This window comes from Caretta caretta, chromosome 10 (assembly GCF_965140235.1).
Source record: "Caretta caretta isolate rCarCar2 chromosome 10, rCarCar1.hap1, whole genome shotgun sequence".
Lineage (NCBI taxonomy): Eukaryota > Metazoa > Chordata > Testudines > Cheloniidae > Caretta > Caretta caretta.
In genome coordinates, this window is record NC_134215.1 from 62117057 (window position 1) to 62131715 (window position 14659).

The window sequence follows — 14659 nt, forward strand, 5'->3', positions numbered from 1 at the left end:
CCGTGTTAGTCTGTATTCGCAAAAAGAAAAGGAGTACTAGTGGCTCCTTAGTCTCTAAGGTGCCACTAGTACTCCTTTTCTTTTAGTCCCATAAATCCCTTGGCACTGAGCATAGGGTAATTTTAAGGTTTAAGATTGCCCATATACTCTTCGACAAATTTTAAACATTTCTGCATTACTTTGTGATGGATGGATTGGTGAGGGGAATGGACTAAATGAGCAGCATGTAGGAATCCAGCAGATTAGAGGCAACAAAATATTTACCATGTAACTTCATATTGAATGTTGTAGCTGAAACGGGGTGGTTCTTTCATTTAAACAAGTTAGAGGTGTAACACTCTTCACCTGTGATGGTTTTTTTTTGTTTTGTTTTTTGTTTTACAAATCTGTCTTTAACTTGTACTAATGCGGATTTTTTTGTCTCTTTGTGGAATGACAGATACTTTAGATGAATACTTTGAATATGAAGCTGAGGAATTCCTGGTCTCCTTGGCCTTGTTGATTACTGAAGGTCGAACACCAGAATTTTCTGTAAAAGGTAGAACAGAGGGTTTCCATTGCCCTCCAGCACAGTCAAGTCAACCACTAACATCTAAGCATGAATGCACCGACAAATTGGCCCAGGTATGACAATATCAGTACATGATAAATACCATGGGGTATTCATGGGGAATCCATGGAATCTTCAACTTGTGTGAATTGTCATGCTATATAACTTATTTGCAAATGAACATAACACATACTTGTGTTCTTATACCGTTCTTCTTCTTCTTCTTTGTAGTAGAATGGTATCAAGTTTTTTATTGTATAGAACCATAATTTGCATTAATGGGATTTTTGAGAAAATGTAGACTTTTCCCTAATTTTTGTTGCATTTCTAGATAATCTTGGAAATTTATTTTTCTGTTTTGCTCATTGATGTGTGGATAGGGGGAGTTGGTGCAGAAAGGTTGGGGCTCTTCAGTTCCTAAATAAGAGATGTTGATCCAGAGCTCTGTAAACTTGCACCCTTGGCCATGCAGGAGAATTGCTCCGGCCCAAAGATTCTAACAAGATATTAGACCGCAGAAGGGGGGACTTATAGAGAGTGAAAGAAGAACAAGTAGCAGAGTACAGTTGGTGGGAAGCTCCTCTATATGATCTCGAGGCTTTTCCCCACAAATTCTCTAAATTGCTACATTAGAGCTTTATTATATCTTGCCTTGGTAATGGCTCTGCAGCCTTCTTTGTGATTTGAAAAACTCAGATGTGTTTTCCTGGATTGGGCCCTTAATGCTTTCACATTTTTTGAATGTGCTCTTAAAGCTGATTTTAAATCTAACTAGTATTGTGGTGCTTTTTCTTTTTTTTTTTTTTCTTTTCTTTTTTTTTTTTTTCTTTTCTTTTTTTTTTTTTTTAAGTGTCGTCAAGCCAGACGAACCAGGTCTGAGGTTATGCTACTGTGGAAAAATAATATTCCTATCATGATAGAAGTGATGCTACTTCCGGACTGTTGCTATAGTGATGAAGGGCCCACCACAGAAGGGAGTGATTTAAATGATCCTGCAATCAAACAAGATGCATTGCTGTTAGAAAGGTGGATTTTGGAGCCAGTTCCCCGACAGTAAGTTTGGGTGTGGAGGTTAGTTAATAATATAAGGTGACTGGATTCTTGCAGGGCAACTGACTGGTTTAGTAACTTGGATTTGAATCCCAAATTATTATTGCTGTTCTTAGAAAATAATTGTATTCTAGTACAAAATTTGGGCTTGATTTTCCACAGCCTAGTACTTTGTGTAATCACCTGAGTAATGTGGCTGTAAAGTTTAACTAAGAATGGTATCATTTTGCACTCACTTTGAAGAGATATAGATATTCTCCACATACGGTGCAAGTTAGTGGAGAATCAGGCCCCATGACTTTTTTAGGATGCTAGATGTACTTCATTAGGACATAAGTCTCCTCCTTTCGTCATAAAGTTCACCAGAAATAATATTGTTTTGTTTCTGGCACTTTGAAAGCCAATTTATTTTCAGTCATTTTAATGCAGGTTGTTTTGATAATGCATAGTGTCTTTGTGTATCTTTTTATAAATTGTGCATTGAACCATAATTTCCTGCAGGATGTTTAGAAAATGTGTGACTTAAAAGTTCAAGAGTAGTGGAAGGAAATTTTGCAGCAACGGATCTTGTTCTGAAAAAATATCATTGGTTTCTAAGATCTTTAACAAGATTAAAGCAAAGCTGCTCTAATTATTTAATTATTTTGCTGTTTTTTGTAATGGCTCTTACCAATACCTGCTTATTTCTTTTAATACATTTTAGAAGTGGAGATCGCTTTATTGAAGAGAAGACCCTCTTATTGGCTGTCCGATCTTTTGTTTTCTTTTCTCAGTTGAGTGCTTGGCTGAGTGTTTCACATGGTGCTGTTCCTCGTAATATTCTGTACAGGTAGGTCTGAGGTAGAAAAGAGCCATTTGTTTGTTCTTAGTGGGTAATTGCTGAATAGAAAGTAGCCTTAAAACAATTGATTTCCCTCCCCCTTTACTATTTACTTTCAGAAGGGATATATGGATTGGCTTTGCTCGTTGTTCGTTCTAGCATTTGGTTTGTGGATTTTGCAAAGTATGACAGTTGCCAGTTTCCTTAATGAATTTTATTTGTCTTATTTTTTTTAATATAATTATTTCTTTAGAAAAATCTGTATATAATGTAAATTTATCCAGAGGCATTTCTGTATTGTTTCAGAGTAAGTGCTGCAGATGTGGACCTGCAATGGACTTTCTCACAGACACCAACTGAACATGTGTTTCCTGTTCCTAATGTTTCTCACACTGTGGCCTTGAAAGTCAGTGTCCAGTCCTTGCCTAGACAATCTAACTATCCAGTTTTGACCTGTAGTATTCACACCAGCCTGGGCTTTTATGAAAAGGGAATACAAGAACATAATGTACATCAGCACTGTGATTCCATTGAGGGAGAGCAGCGCAGCATGTCCAGTTCACAGCGTTCATGTGGAAAACAAACATGGACATTGATTCCTGAAGGCTTGCTTAATGCAAAAATATCCCCTGAATTTACTACATCAGTGAGAAATGTAAAACTTTATCCAGCAACTGGTTTTGGGTCTGCCTATGGGACATCACAGTCTAAAGTCCAGTGCTATAATGCTATGGGGGACAATAAGAAACAGCCACATGAAACATCAGTCAGAACTTTTAAATCCTTTTCTTTGGTTGATCCCCAAGTTCCAAATAGTCAGTGTTCCCATCAGCCCATAGGAGAGACTAATCCTTTGATAGGTTCTTTACTTCTGGAGCGACAGGAAGTTATAGCAAGAATTGCTCAGCACTTGATTCACTGTGATCCATCTACTTCACATGTTACTGGATGTCCATTCAACATGCATGAAACCAGTCCAAAAGTTTTTTGGAATACTTATGAAGATGAAAGCTTGCTGAAAAAAGGCAAGGAAACATCCTCTGTTTCTACTAACATAGATATTATGTTATCAGAAGACTGTAGTGAAGACAAGACAAGAGCAATATCAGAGAACCCATTGGTTGATTCCCATGTTCTTATGAACCACTGTTCTCATCAGTCCATAGAAGAGACTAATCCTTTAATAGGTTCTTTACTTCTGGAGCGACAGGAAGTTATAGCTAGGATTGCCCAACATTTGATTCACTGTGATCCAGCTACTTCACACATTACTGGGCGTCCATTCAATATACATGAAAGCAGTTCAATCACTTCAAAAGTTTTTCAAAGTTCATATGAAGATGAAAACTTGTTGAAGAAAGGCAAGGAAACATCCTCTGTTTCTTTCTCTAAGTCTGCCGTTACCATAAAAGACAGCAGTAAAGTAAAGACTAGAACACCTGATACTCCTCTTACATCTTATAGACTTGATGGTATATTGAAGGCTTCTCCAAAACCCCAAGCAAGAAGAAAACTGATTCTAGCAAAACCCAGTGAGGTTGTCCAAAACACATTTCAGCAGACTCCAAATAAAACTACCAATTCATTTACTAGCATAAATATATCATGTAGCAAAGAAAATAAATCTGAACTGCCAGATAAACTGGAAACAGTTTCTGGTTGTCCACATAAAGACCAAATGACCAACAAAGTCATTGGTAAACAGTGTTCAAATTTCAACACAACTGATGAACAGATTTGCAAAAATAAACTTAAAGAAAGAACAATCATCAGTGAGAATAGCAATGGAGGCTGTTTAATCAATCCACAGTTAGATAAATCCAAAATACTTGAAGGTACAAAAAAAGCGACACTAATGCAGGCATCTGATATTTTGCACAAAAATGAGCTTAAGTATTTAGATAAAGATCCAAAAAAACCAAATATATGTGAGCAAAATACCCAACTTGTTAGTATTGAAAATTATTTAAATAAAGACCATGACAGTTTCAAATGCAAAAATAAGCAAGATAAACTGAAAACTGCACATGATGAGAATGAAGACCCAACGGACTATGAATTTCAAAGCAATTCTCAGAAGAAATCTGTAGAAGACTATTTGGATAGGTGTCAACGACTGAAGAATGCAGATGTGCTGGTAAGTACCTACCTGACAAGAGGGGAGTAGATATCTAAATAACTTAGAGTATATTCTAGATCAACTCTGAAAGAATCTCTAAATGTATAGATGTAATCATACTCTTAGATGAAACAGTGTAGTTAAAATCTCTGCTTTCAGGTCTGAAGATTGGTCTTGTGCTTTTTTTTTCTCTCCTGTTATATTTAATACTTAGAGGGAAACTGCCAGGCCTCACACATCATAACAGAGCTGTTAATGAATATTCCCACAGTCCTACTTCATTTGTCAGACTTCTTGGTTTTATAAATAGAACAATATCTAATTATGCAACATGATGAATAACAAGCGAGTTCGTCCATAGTGGCTGTAAGTTGGCGCCACAAGGAAACTCTTCTTTAGAGAATGCATGAATCTGTTGTACTTTGTTTCCTAAAACAGTAATACCATAGATCTAATTTCTCTGAACCAAGGTATATTCTTAAAATATGCTGCAGGGAAACTGGAAAGACTTTTCAATTTTTGAAGACAAGTGAGAAACAAATTCAGAACTGAATTTTAACTTGCTAGGCTACCTGAAGTACTTGAGTAAATGTCTTTTACTTACAGAGAATACCACCACTCAAGCATTCAAGTATATGGCAGAAACACAATTTTCACTCTTTGGACGGGACTGTAACCAAGGCTTTCCATCCTCGAACTGGATTGCCTCTACTTTCAAGTCCTGTAAGTTACTATTGGGATTTTTTAGCTATTTTTCTGAAGAAGGATGAAATAATTTTGTATTTTAATGTGTAGGTGTTCTAGAAAATCTGATAAAAGCTGATGATATACCATCTCAATCATAAAGGGTTAACTTTACAACAATTTGTAGTGTAGACAAGGCCCTTCATTTCATTTTCAGTTTTTATTTCCCAAGGGTTTAATAATGTTTAGTTAAAAAATTCACTCTTAAATGTAGAATGTAAAAAGTTTAAGATCGTATATATTTCTGCATTGTTTTTGTAATTTGTTATATCAGAATTGTCACAGACCACAGGATTTGTGATTGCAGTCTTCAAAGTAATAAAATATTATTTTTCCTTAGGTTCCTCAGAGAAAAACACAATCTGGGTGCTTTGATCTGGACTCATCTTTGCTGCGATTGAAATGTTTGTCTACAAGGAGGTATTCATCCTTTTCTACTTACAAGAAAGTGTGGGAGTGTATTCAGTGGAATAATTACATATATAAACTGTAAGTAAGTGAATATGTAAGCAATAACACATGAAGTGAGTGAGGCAAACTAAACCTAGCCAAAACGTGGGTGTAAAATTTATAAGAGCCCTTCTTTAGCAGTATTCTGTCTTCTAAATAGTTGTAACAATTGGGATGAGTTCCTATGCAGTAACACTAGATTTCAGCACATTTCAAATGCACATCAATCAATTAGAGATTTTTAGACCATAATTCTTCCTTTTACAATAAATAATTAGTCCACAGCTCATAATGTAAAACAGAGGGCACTTTAAGTAAGAAAAGAGGTTCACTGCCATTTTGGAGATATATCTGTAACAGCTGGCTCAGCTGGGTTTACGGCTGCATTGAGTTGCATTGCTGGAGACATGCAAAGCTGCCAGAGAAAACTGGTGAATCTATCCCAGAGTAGTTTAGATCAGGGGTGGGCAAACTCTTTGGCCTGAGGGCAGAGGTGAAAGTAAGCCGGTACACCCCGGTACGGTGTACTGGTAAGAGCCAGTGTGCCGTACCGGGACCAGCTTTCCCAGAGGGCAATTTAAAGCCCTGGGGTAGCGGCAGCAGGTCTGTGGCAGGGATTTAAAGTGCCCCAGAGCTCCAGCCCCCACTACCACTCCCCCAGGGCCCTTTAAATCCCCGCCTGAGCCCTGCTGCCCGAGCCCTGGCGTAGCGGCAGCAGGGCTTTGGAGGGGATTTAAAGGGCCAGGGCAGTAGCAGCTGCTGGACCCCCAAGCCCTTTAAATCCCCACCTGAGCCCTGCTGCCGAAGCCCTAGGGTAGTGGCAGCGGGGCTCCGGAGGGGATTTAAAGGGCCAGGGCGGTAGCGGCTGCTGGAACCCTGGACCCTTTAAATCGCCACCGAGCGCCGGGGCTCCTAGCCGCCTCTGCAGCTGGTAGCCTCAGGCTCCCAGCCGCCACTACCGCAGCTGGAGTCCTGGCCCTTTAAATCAAGATTTAAAGGGCCCGGGGATTTAAGGCCCTGCCTCTTCCGGTGGAGGCCACGCCCCCTGTTCAGGACTCCGGCGAACTGGTAAGTCTTCTAACTTACTTTCACGCCGGCCTGAGGGCCACATCTAGGTGGGGAAATTACATACAAGGCCATGAACGTAGGGCTGGGACAGGGGGTTAGGGTGCGGGAGAGAGTGCAGGGTGTGTGGGGGGGTGCGGTGTGCAGGAAGGGGCTCAGGGCAGGGAGTTGGGGTGCAGGAGGTGGTGCAGAGTGCGGGAGGGGGCTCAGGGCAGGGGGTTGGGTTACAGGGAGGGGTGTGGAGTGTGGGAAGGGGCTCAGGGCTGGGGTGCAGGAGAGGTGTGGGGTGTGGCAGGGGGTTCAGGGCAGGGGGCTTGGGGTCCAGGAGGGGTGTGGGGTACAGCAGGGGGATCAGGGCAGGAGGTTAGGGTGCAGGAAGGGTTCGGGGTGCAGGCTTCAGCCTGGCACCTCTTACCTGGAGCAGCTCCGGGGTGGCAGCAGTGTGTAGTGGGGCTAAGACAGGCTTCCTACCTGCCCTGGCCCCACGCCGCAGGGGTGGCAATCCTGCGGGCCAGATCCAAAGCCTTGAGGGGCCGGATCCGGCCTGCGGGCCGTAGTTTGCCCACCCCTGGTTTAGATTGATAATCCAAGAATATCTCACATAAGCAAAGGAAGTTAGTTGCCTGACTCCTTTTCTTTCTGAAACATTTTTTTCTTACATTCTGTCTTGTAGCTTTTCAAATTTCTGCAAAGGCATGTGGGATCAGATTTGGATTCTTTTGGTGAAATCTTTGCCCCCTTGACTTTAGCAGGGCCAGGATGTTACCCTTTTAAAGCCTTTGTAGAAATTAAGGGGCTAATTATGATTTCTCATACACTAGTATGCATAACTTGAAAATCTGTTATTGTGGAAGCTAGTTAATGAAGATTTCAAGACATGTTTTCAGGGTTCCTTCCCCACTCTGAACTCTAGGGTACAGATGTGGGGACCCTCATGAAAGACCCCCTAAGCTTATTCTTATCAGCTTAGGTTAAAAACTTCCCCAAGGTACAAACTTTGTCTTGTCCTTGAACACTATGCTGCCACCACCAAGCATTTTAAACAAAGAAAAGGGAAAGAGACCACTTGGAGACCTCTTCCCCCCAAAATATCCCCCCAAGCCCTAAACACCCCGTTTCCTGGGGAGGCTTGAGAATAATATCCTAACCAATTGGTTACAAAATCATCAAAGACCCAAACGCCTGGATCTTTGAACAATGGGAAAATCAGCCAGGTTCTTAAAAGAAAGATAAAAAGCATCTCTGTAAAATCAGGATGGAAAATACTTTATAGGGTATTCAAATTCAAAACACAGAGGATCCCCCTCTGGGCAAAACCTTAAAGTTACAGAAAACAGGAATAAACCTCCCTCTTAACACAGGGAAAATTCACATAAAACAAAAGATAAACTAATCTGCCTTGCCTGGCTTACCTATACTGGTTGCAATATTGGAGACTTGGATTAGGATGGGTTGGAGAAGATGGATTTCTGTGTGGCCTCTCTCAGTCCCAAGAAAGAACAACCAGGTAAACAAAGAGCACAAAACAAAAGCCTTCCAGCCAAGATTTGAAAGTATCTTGTCCCCTTATTGGTCCTTTGGGTCAGGTGCCAGCCAGGTTAGCTGAGCTTCTTAACCCTTTACAGGTAACAGGATGTTGCCTCTGGCCAGGAGCGATTTTATAGCACTGTATTCAGAAAGGTGGTTACCCTTCCCTTTATATTTATGACACATGTCGAAATAAAACACCTACATACAAGAGAAAAGAATGTTGACACTTCGTTCAATTACTACTGGTGGAATGATTGGACAACATAAATTCTTGTGTTTTCATCTATTTTTAGCATACAAATTACGAAGGCATTGTCCAGTGCAGGTTATTAGAAAATGGGTATATTAAGACTTCGTCAGTATAATGCTTTAGTCATTATTTGTTTGGGACCATAGTTTGTGATGCATCAAAAAAAAATGAATTTTCTCCACTGTCTATATGCATAACAGAAAACAAGTAACGAATAGTATTAATGCCATTACTTTATTATTCCCTTTTTTTGTTAATAGTCCACAACAATATATAAACACAGACAATGACCCAGAAGGCCACGGGAAACCATTTCTGAGTTCCAGTGCTCCACCCATAACAAGTCTTAGCCTTCTAGGAAACTTTGAGGTATTGTATATGATCCAAAAGTGCCATACTTATAATACTTATTTAGTGTGTTATAAAGGGTTAATTATACTTGTGTGAATACCTCCTAAATAATTCCCAATGTTTATTATTAAACTGAGCAAAAAACCCTTTGTTCTGATCTCTACTTACAAAAGCTCCCCAGCCCATCTTCTGTCACAAGCATGAACATTGAGCAAGTGGTGGGAATGCTGTTATTCTTTATATCAGTTTTAAGGGGTCAGACCCTTTAATTGTTAATCTTTATACTAAGATCCTGTGGAAGTAATTAAAAAAACTAGTTTCTCACAATTTGACACTTAAAGCATCATACAAGCTAATGTAAATGGAGTGAGTGAAAATGGTGTATGGCAGATGTTAAGGCACTAGCCTTTCATTTCAGGAAACTTGTGTTTCTAAATTTAACTTCAGTGGCCAGATAGTGTCCTATTTATAGAATGCTAGTTCTAGCTGTGAAATTTTGGTATAGGATTATTTCACTTAAAAGGGCTAAATTGATTTTTATTTTTTGTAGATTTTATATGCCAAAGAAAATTATTGCATAGGCCCATTGGTGTGTTTCAGGGGGTTTTGTCCCATACTTCAATGGGAGCAGGGTTGGGGTTCATATGGTGTTTACTTTTGAACTAATGCCACTCCACTATATGTTTAAAAGTTGGAGGTATGTTTTTGATTTGGTTATGATTTTTGGCCAAGTCCCCTCACAGTAGCCCAAACAATGAAGTTCTTATGCTCACAAATTTCCCATTTGAAGTTACTGGAAGTTTTGCCTGAGCAAGGATTACAGGATTTGGCCCATTATGGGCTATATTATGTCTTTTAAAGTACAACCCTACATTGGGTGTCCTTGTGCCTGAAGCAGGTACAGTGCCTCCCTGTGCCCTGAGGAATGCAGAGAGAGCACAGTCACTGCACTGCCCTTGCTGGCAGTACAGTGTCCACTCCTTGCTACATGCATGTACAGAGTTGGGGCTCTCGTGGGAGAGGCTAATGCAGGCAGCAGTACTAGCCTTGTGGAGTCCTCAAGTGCTGTAAGTGCAGTGGCTGCTATTGTGCCCAAGCCCAGCACATGGCAGAAGAATGGGACAAAGGAAATCTATGCTCTATGTTGTGTCTGTCTTTACTTACACTTCTATTCAGGGGAAAGTCACTCTTGATACCCTTTATTTTAAAAAGAATGAGGAAGATGACTGTGACAGCTGTGTATGATAACTGGCAATAATTTAATTACAAATTAAACTTTACATAGAAGTTTGGCAATAACTTTTTGCTCTGTTTTCTATGCTGTATACTTAACTAGATGCATGTGTGCATTTTGGTCTTTCAGGAGTCTGTCTTGAACTATCGTTTAGATCCTCTAGGCATTGTTGATGGCTTCACTGCTGAGGTGGGAGCAAGTGGAGTCTTTTGCCCTACGCACATGACTCTTCCAGTCGAAGTGTCATTCTACAGTGTTTCAGATGATAATGCACCCTCTCCCTATATGGTATGTGTGTGTTTGATTTTTTTCTACTTTCTTCTGCAAAAATCTAACGGAAATGTCTGCACATTTTAGAGAGTCTGACTAGCTCTTTCTCAGAATCTGTTCTGTATAAAGCAGCTTGAAGTCTGGCGTGAGGGCCAAATATAACACTTTATAGCCACTTTATTCCTATAACTCTGGGATGAGGACAAAGCTGATTAACTATAGGCTTTTGTTCTTAGTGAACTTGCATAACTTAATTTCTCCAGTAAAAATATGCACCTACAAACAAACATTAAGGCTGTGCACTTCATTAGTTGACAGTGCACAGTGACAGTGGACGAGAAGCTGGATATGAGTCAGCAGTGTGCCCTTGTTGCCAAGAAGGCCAATGGCATTTTGGGATGTATAAGTAGGGGCATAGCGAGCAGATCGAGGGACGTGATCGTCCCCCTCTATTCGACATTGGTGAGGCCTCATCTGGAGTACTGTGTCCAGTTTTGGGCCCCACACTTCAAGAAGGATGTGGATAAATTGGAGAGAGTCCAGCGAAGGGCAACAAAAATGATTAGGGGTCTGGAACACATGAGTTATGAGGAGAGGCTGAGGGCGCTGGGATTGTTTAGCCTGCAGAAGAGAAGAATGAGGGGGGATTTGATAGCTGCTTTCAACTACCTGAAAGGGGGTTCCAAAGAGGATGGCTCTAGACTGTTCTCAATGGTAGCAGATGACAGAACGAGGAGTAATGGTCTCAAGTTGCAGTGGGGGAGGTCTAGATTGGATATTAGGAAAAACTTTTTCACTAAGAGGGTGGTGAAACACTGGAATGCGTTACCTAGGGAGGTGGTAGAATCTCCTTCCTTAGAGGTTTTTAAGGTCAGGCTTGACAAAGCCCTGGCTGGGATGATTTAACTGGGAATTGGTCCTGCTTCGAGCAGGGGGTTGGACTAGATGACCTTCTGGGGTCCCTTCCAACCCTGATATTCTATGATTCTATGATTAGGCAAGTGTGTTAATATATGCATGTGGCCCTCATGCTCCTAGCCAGTTGCAGGCACACCCTTTGGAGTCAAAAAGTTGATTGACCTGTACTACCAAAGCTGGAAAACTAAAACGACCCCTATCAGCTGTGGTTTAATTAGTGGATATGAACAACAAAGTTCCACTGTGCCTCTGCCCTGCATTTCTACTGTGACAGCAATATTCTTGTACACTTCAAAACCCTATATGCTGAAAAGCAAAAGGGCCTAATATATGCCAGTGTTTTGTGGAGAAATACAGTAGCTTGCCTCAGTTTGTTATAGGCTCCTTGGTAGGAAAAGTTGAAATGATGTGGGTAACAGATCCAATTTTGAGTTACAGATTTTAGTGTGCCTATGGTAAATAAGATCTTTAAGTGCCTATGTAAATTATTTAGCAATTTAGGAGCCCTTCTGAAATCCCATTCTTAAACTAAATCCTAGCTAAATGTGTATTTTCAAGCATAAATCTTAGATAACATGTATTTTTCAAGAACAAGATGTTGAAAAATATGAAAAGGCTTTAAAAAATGAGAGAGAGAGAGGAATCTTTTGGTTTTTCTGTTTTAAGTTTGAGGGGAGTAGTTACATTTTTTTTGCTTGGCTTTTTTTTTTTTTTTTTTTTCATCCTCTCATCTCACTGAAAGCAAACACCTTTCCTTTGCTTTCATCTCCCTAGGATTATTTCATATAGCGGTTTTCAGGTCATGCAGTGGATTCTGGATTCTGGCTAAAGCACCCTCGCTTGTTTTATTAGCTGGACTTCATTGTTCTGATTCTTCTCCACATGCTGTAAATAAATCATGTAATGTTATGGTTGTGCATCACCGAACTAGTACAACATTTATCTATAGCCTTCACTATCAAAAAGATTGTTTCTGTTTTTCTGCCCTGCTCTGCTATTTTGCATGCTCACTTTTGTGCACATAAAACATTGCATACTATCAAACTTGCACTTTAATGCAAAACCTTAACAGTGATCTCAACAGAACAACTTCCCAAATGCATGGAATGAGAGCTGGTCAGATGTGCTGTTCTGTTGGTATAATTGATAAGGTTTTGCATTGGAATGCAAGCTTGATGGGCAGCAGGTTTAAAACAAATAAAAGGAAGTTCTTCTTCTTCACACTGCGCACAGTCAACCTGTGGAACTCTATGCCTGAGGAGGTTGTGAAGGCTAGGACTATAACGGGGTTTAAAAGAGAACTAGATAAATTCATGGAGGTTAAGTCCATTAATGGATGTTAGCCAGGATGGGTAAAGAATGGTGTCCCTAGCCTCTGTTTGTCAGAGGGTGGAGATGGATGGCAGGAGAGAGATCACTTGATCATTACCTGTTCGGTGCCCCAGAGGGAGTAAACCTGGCATTGGCCACTGTCAGCAGACAGGATACTGGGCTGGATGGACCTTTGGTCTGACCCAGTATGGCCATTCTTATGTTCTTATGATGAAATTGGGGAATGTTTTTGATCTGTGTTAAAGAGGGAAGTGAAAGTCATATGGAGTGTTGGAGTTTGTTATTGATAGTGTGGTAAACAATAAGGAGCTGGAAAGAAATGCACAATTCTTTCCCCTTAACTTATTTCCATTTTATCAAAGTCTTGGGTCATTAGTTTGTATCCTACCATAACTTAAAGTGTCATTAAACATAGTTTTTGTTTGCTAGTAGAAGATGGCCAATCCATGGCTCTTTTTAGCAAATACAGTATCTCCAACAACCAGAGATGGGATGCTTGATGGGGAAGGCTATGAGTTACTACAGGGATTTCTTTCCCAGGTGTCTGTCTGGTGGGTCTTACTGATTGCCATATTTGGGGTCAGGAAGGAATTTCTCCCAAAGTTGGATTGGCAGATACCCTGGGGTGGGGGGGTTGCCTTCCTCTGCAGTGTGAGGCACAGGTCACTTGCTGGTTTGAACTACAGTAAATGGTGGATTCCCTGTAATTAGAAGTCTTTGAATCAAGATTTGAGGACTTCAGTAACTCAGCCAGAGGTTATGGGTCTATTACAGGAGTGAGTGGGTGAGGTTCTGTGGCCTGCAATGTGCAAGAGGTCAGAGTAGATGATCATGATCTCTTCTGGCCTTGAAGTCTATGAGTATGATTTGAAAAATCAGAGTTTGGCCCAAACTGAAAATTTGGGCCTGTCATACTGTTTATAATCTTCTAGTTTACAGTTGTAAGATCCATGGTACTGACTGTAATAGCATCTTGTGGATGGAGTGGCCTCCCCACTCATTAGTTCAGTTTAAAAAATAACTGTCAATATATTTAATGCCTATAGTTACATGGATACAACATTCTCATATGCTAATATTTTACAAGTGTTTATATCCTAAACTTGTCATCTATTTTTTTCCCTAAGGGTGTGATTACTTTAGAAACCCTTGGTAAAAGGGGTTATCGGGTACCTCCTTCAGGAACCATACAAGTGGTATGTATTTTATAGCATACAATTGCATAACAGTTCTCTCCCAAACATACACAACTAAGCATTTGCTGCTGCTGCAGCATCAGTAAGTAACAGACTGCATTTCTGCTAGAAGATTCCCTGCTTTTCCACACTAAGCTCTCAAAGAGAAAAAGCACTAATGTTAATTTATCAGACTGGTGGCTATATGTTAATTACTGCCAGGAAAAATGCCACTTAAAGATAAACATGGTTGACCAGTAATGCTTATATTTTCTTGTGAAGTTCTGAATTTCCTTAATACTCAATACAGATTACAAAAGGAGATTTTTAGAGACCTTATTTGCTGGAGAGCTTGTATATGTGTGTTACATTAAACACGTGTGAAATGTATGACTTGTATGGGTGTGTTATACATGCCAAGTGTGCATACAGCATAATAAGATGCATACTAGTGTGTATGCACTCATATATAGAAACAAGAAAGGAGAACACAGTGCATGATGCTACAGTATATAGTCACGTGGCTAAAACCTGGTGCTTTTACATCTCTTAGGTCTGTTAAGAGGATCTCAAGAAAGATCAGTGGATTTTTGCTATGGGGTTTGTTTGTTTGTTTGTTTTTCAGTGGGATGGAGGGCCTTGGATGGTGGGATTAATCTTTATATATTTTAATCATTTCTCACTGTGACTTAACTTTTCCTGGAGCAATATCAGATGCCACCTGTGGACACACCAAAACCACTGGCACCAAGGAGCTCCCTGGTGGAAAAAAAAAATAGGTTATTTGGTTAAAGAGATGTC

The 14659-nt window shown here is 40.3% G+C and overlaps 1 protein-coding gene across 6 annotated transcripts in view; it reads left to right on the top strand.

The window, feature by feature from the left end:
* Positions 1-14659, top strand: part of ATOSA (atos homolog A) — a 58589-nt gene that overhangs the window by 34709 nt on the left and 9221 nt on the right. For 5 of the 6 annotated variants that reach the window (XM_048866545.2, XM_048866542.2, XM_048866547.2 and 2 more), the window contains 9 exons: positions 440-624; positions 1401-1603; positions 2304-2429; positions 2727-4557; positions 5146-5262; positions 5624-5772; positions 8839-8947; positions 10293-10451; positions 13811-13879. In XM_048866545.2, coding sequence (XP_048722502.1) covers positions 1434-1603; positions 2304-2429; positions 2727-4557; positions 5146-5262; positions 5624-5772; positions 8839-8947; positions 10293-10451; positions 13811-13879 — 2730 coding nt within the window. In that variant the 5' untranslated portion in view covers positions 440-624; positions 1401-1433. The remainder of the gene's footprint in view (positions 1-439; positions 625-1400; positions 1604-2303; positions 2430-2726; positions 4558-5145; positions 5263-5623; positions 5773-8838; positions 8948-10292; positions 10452-13810; positions 13880-14659) is intronic. The other variant, XM_048866543.1, reaches the window with a different exon arrangement.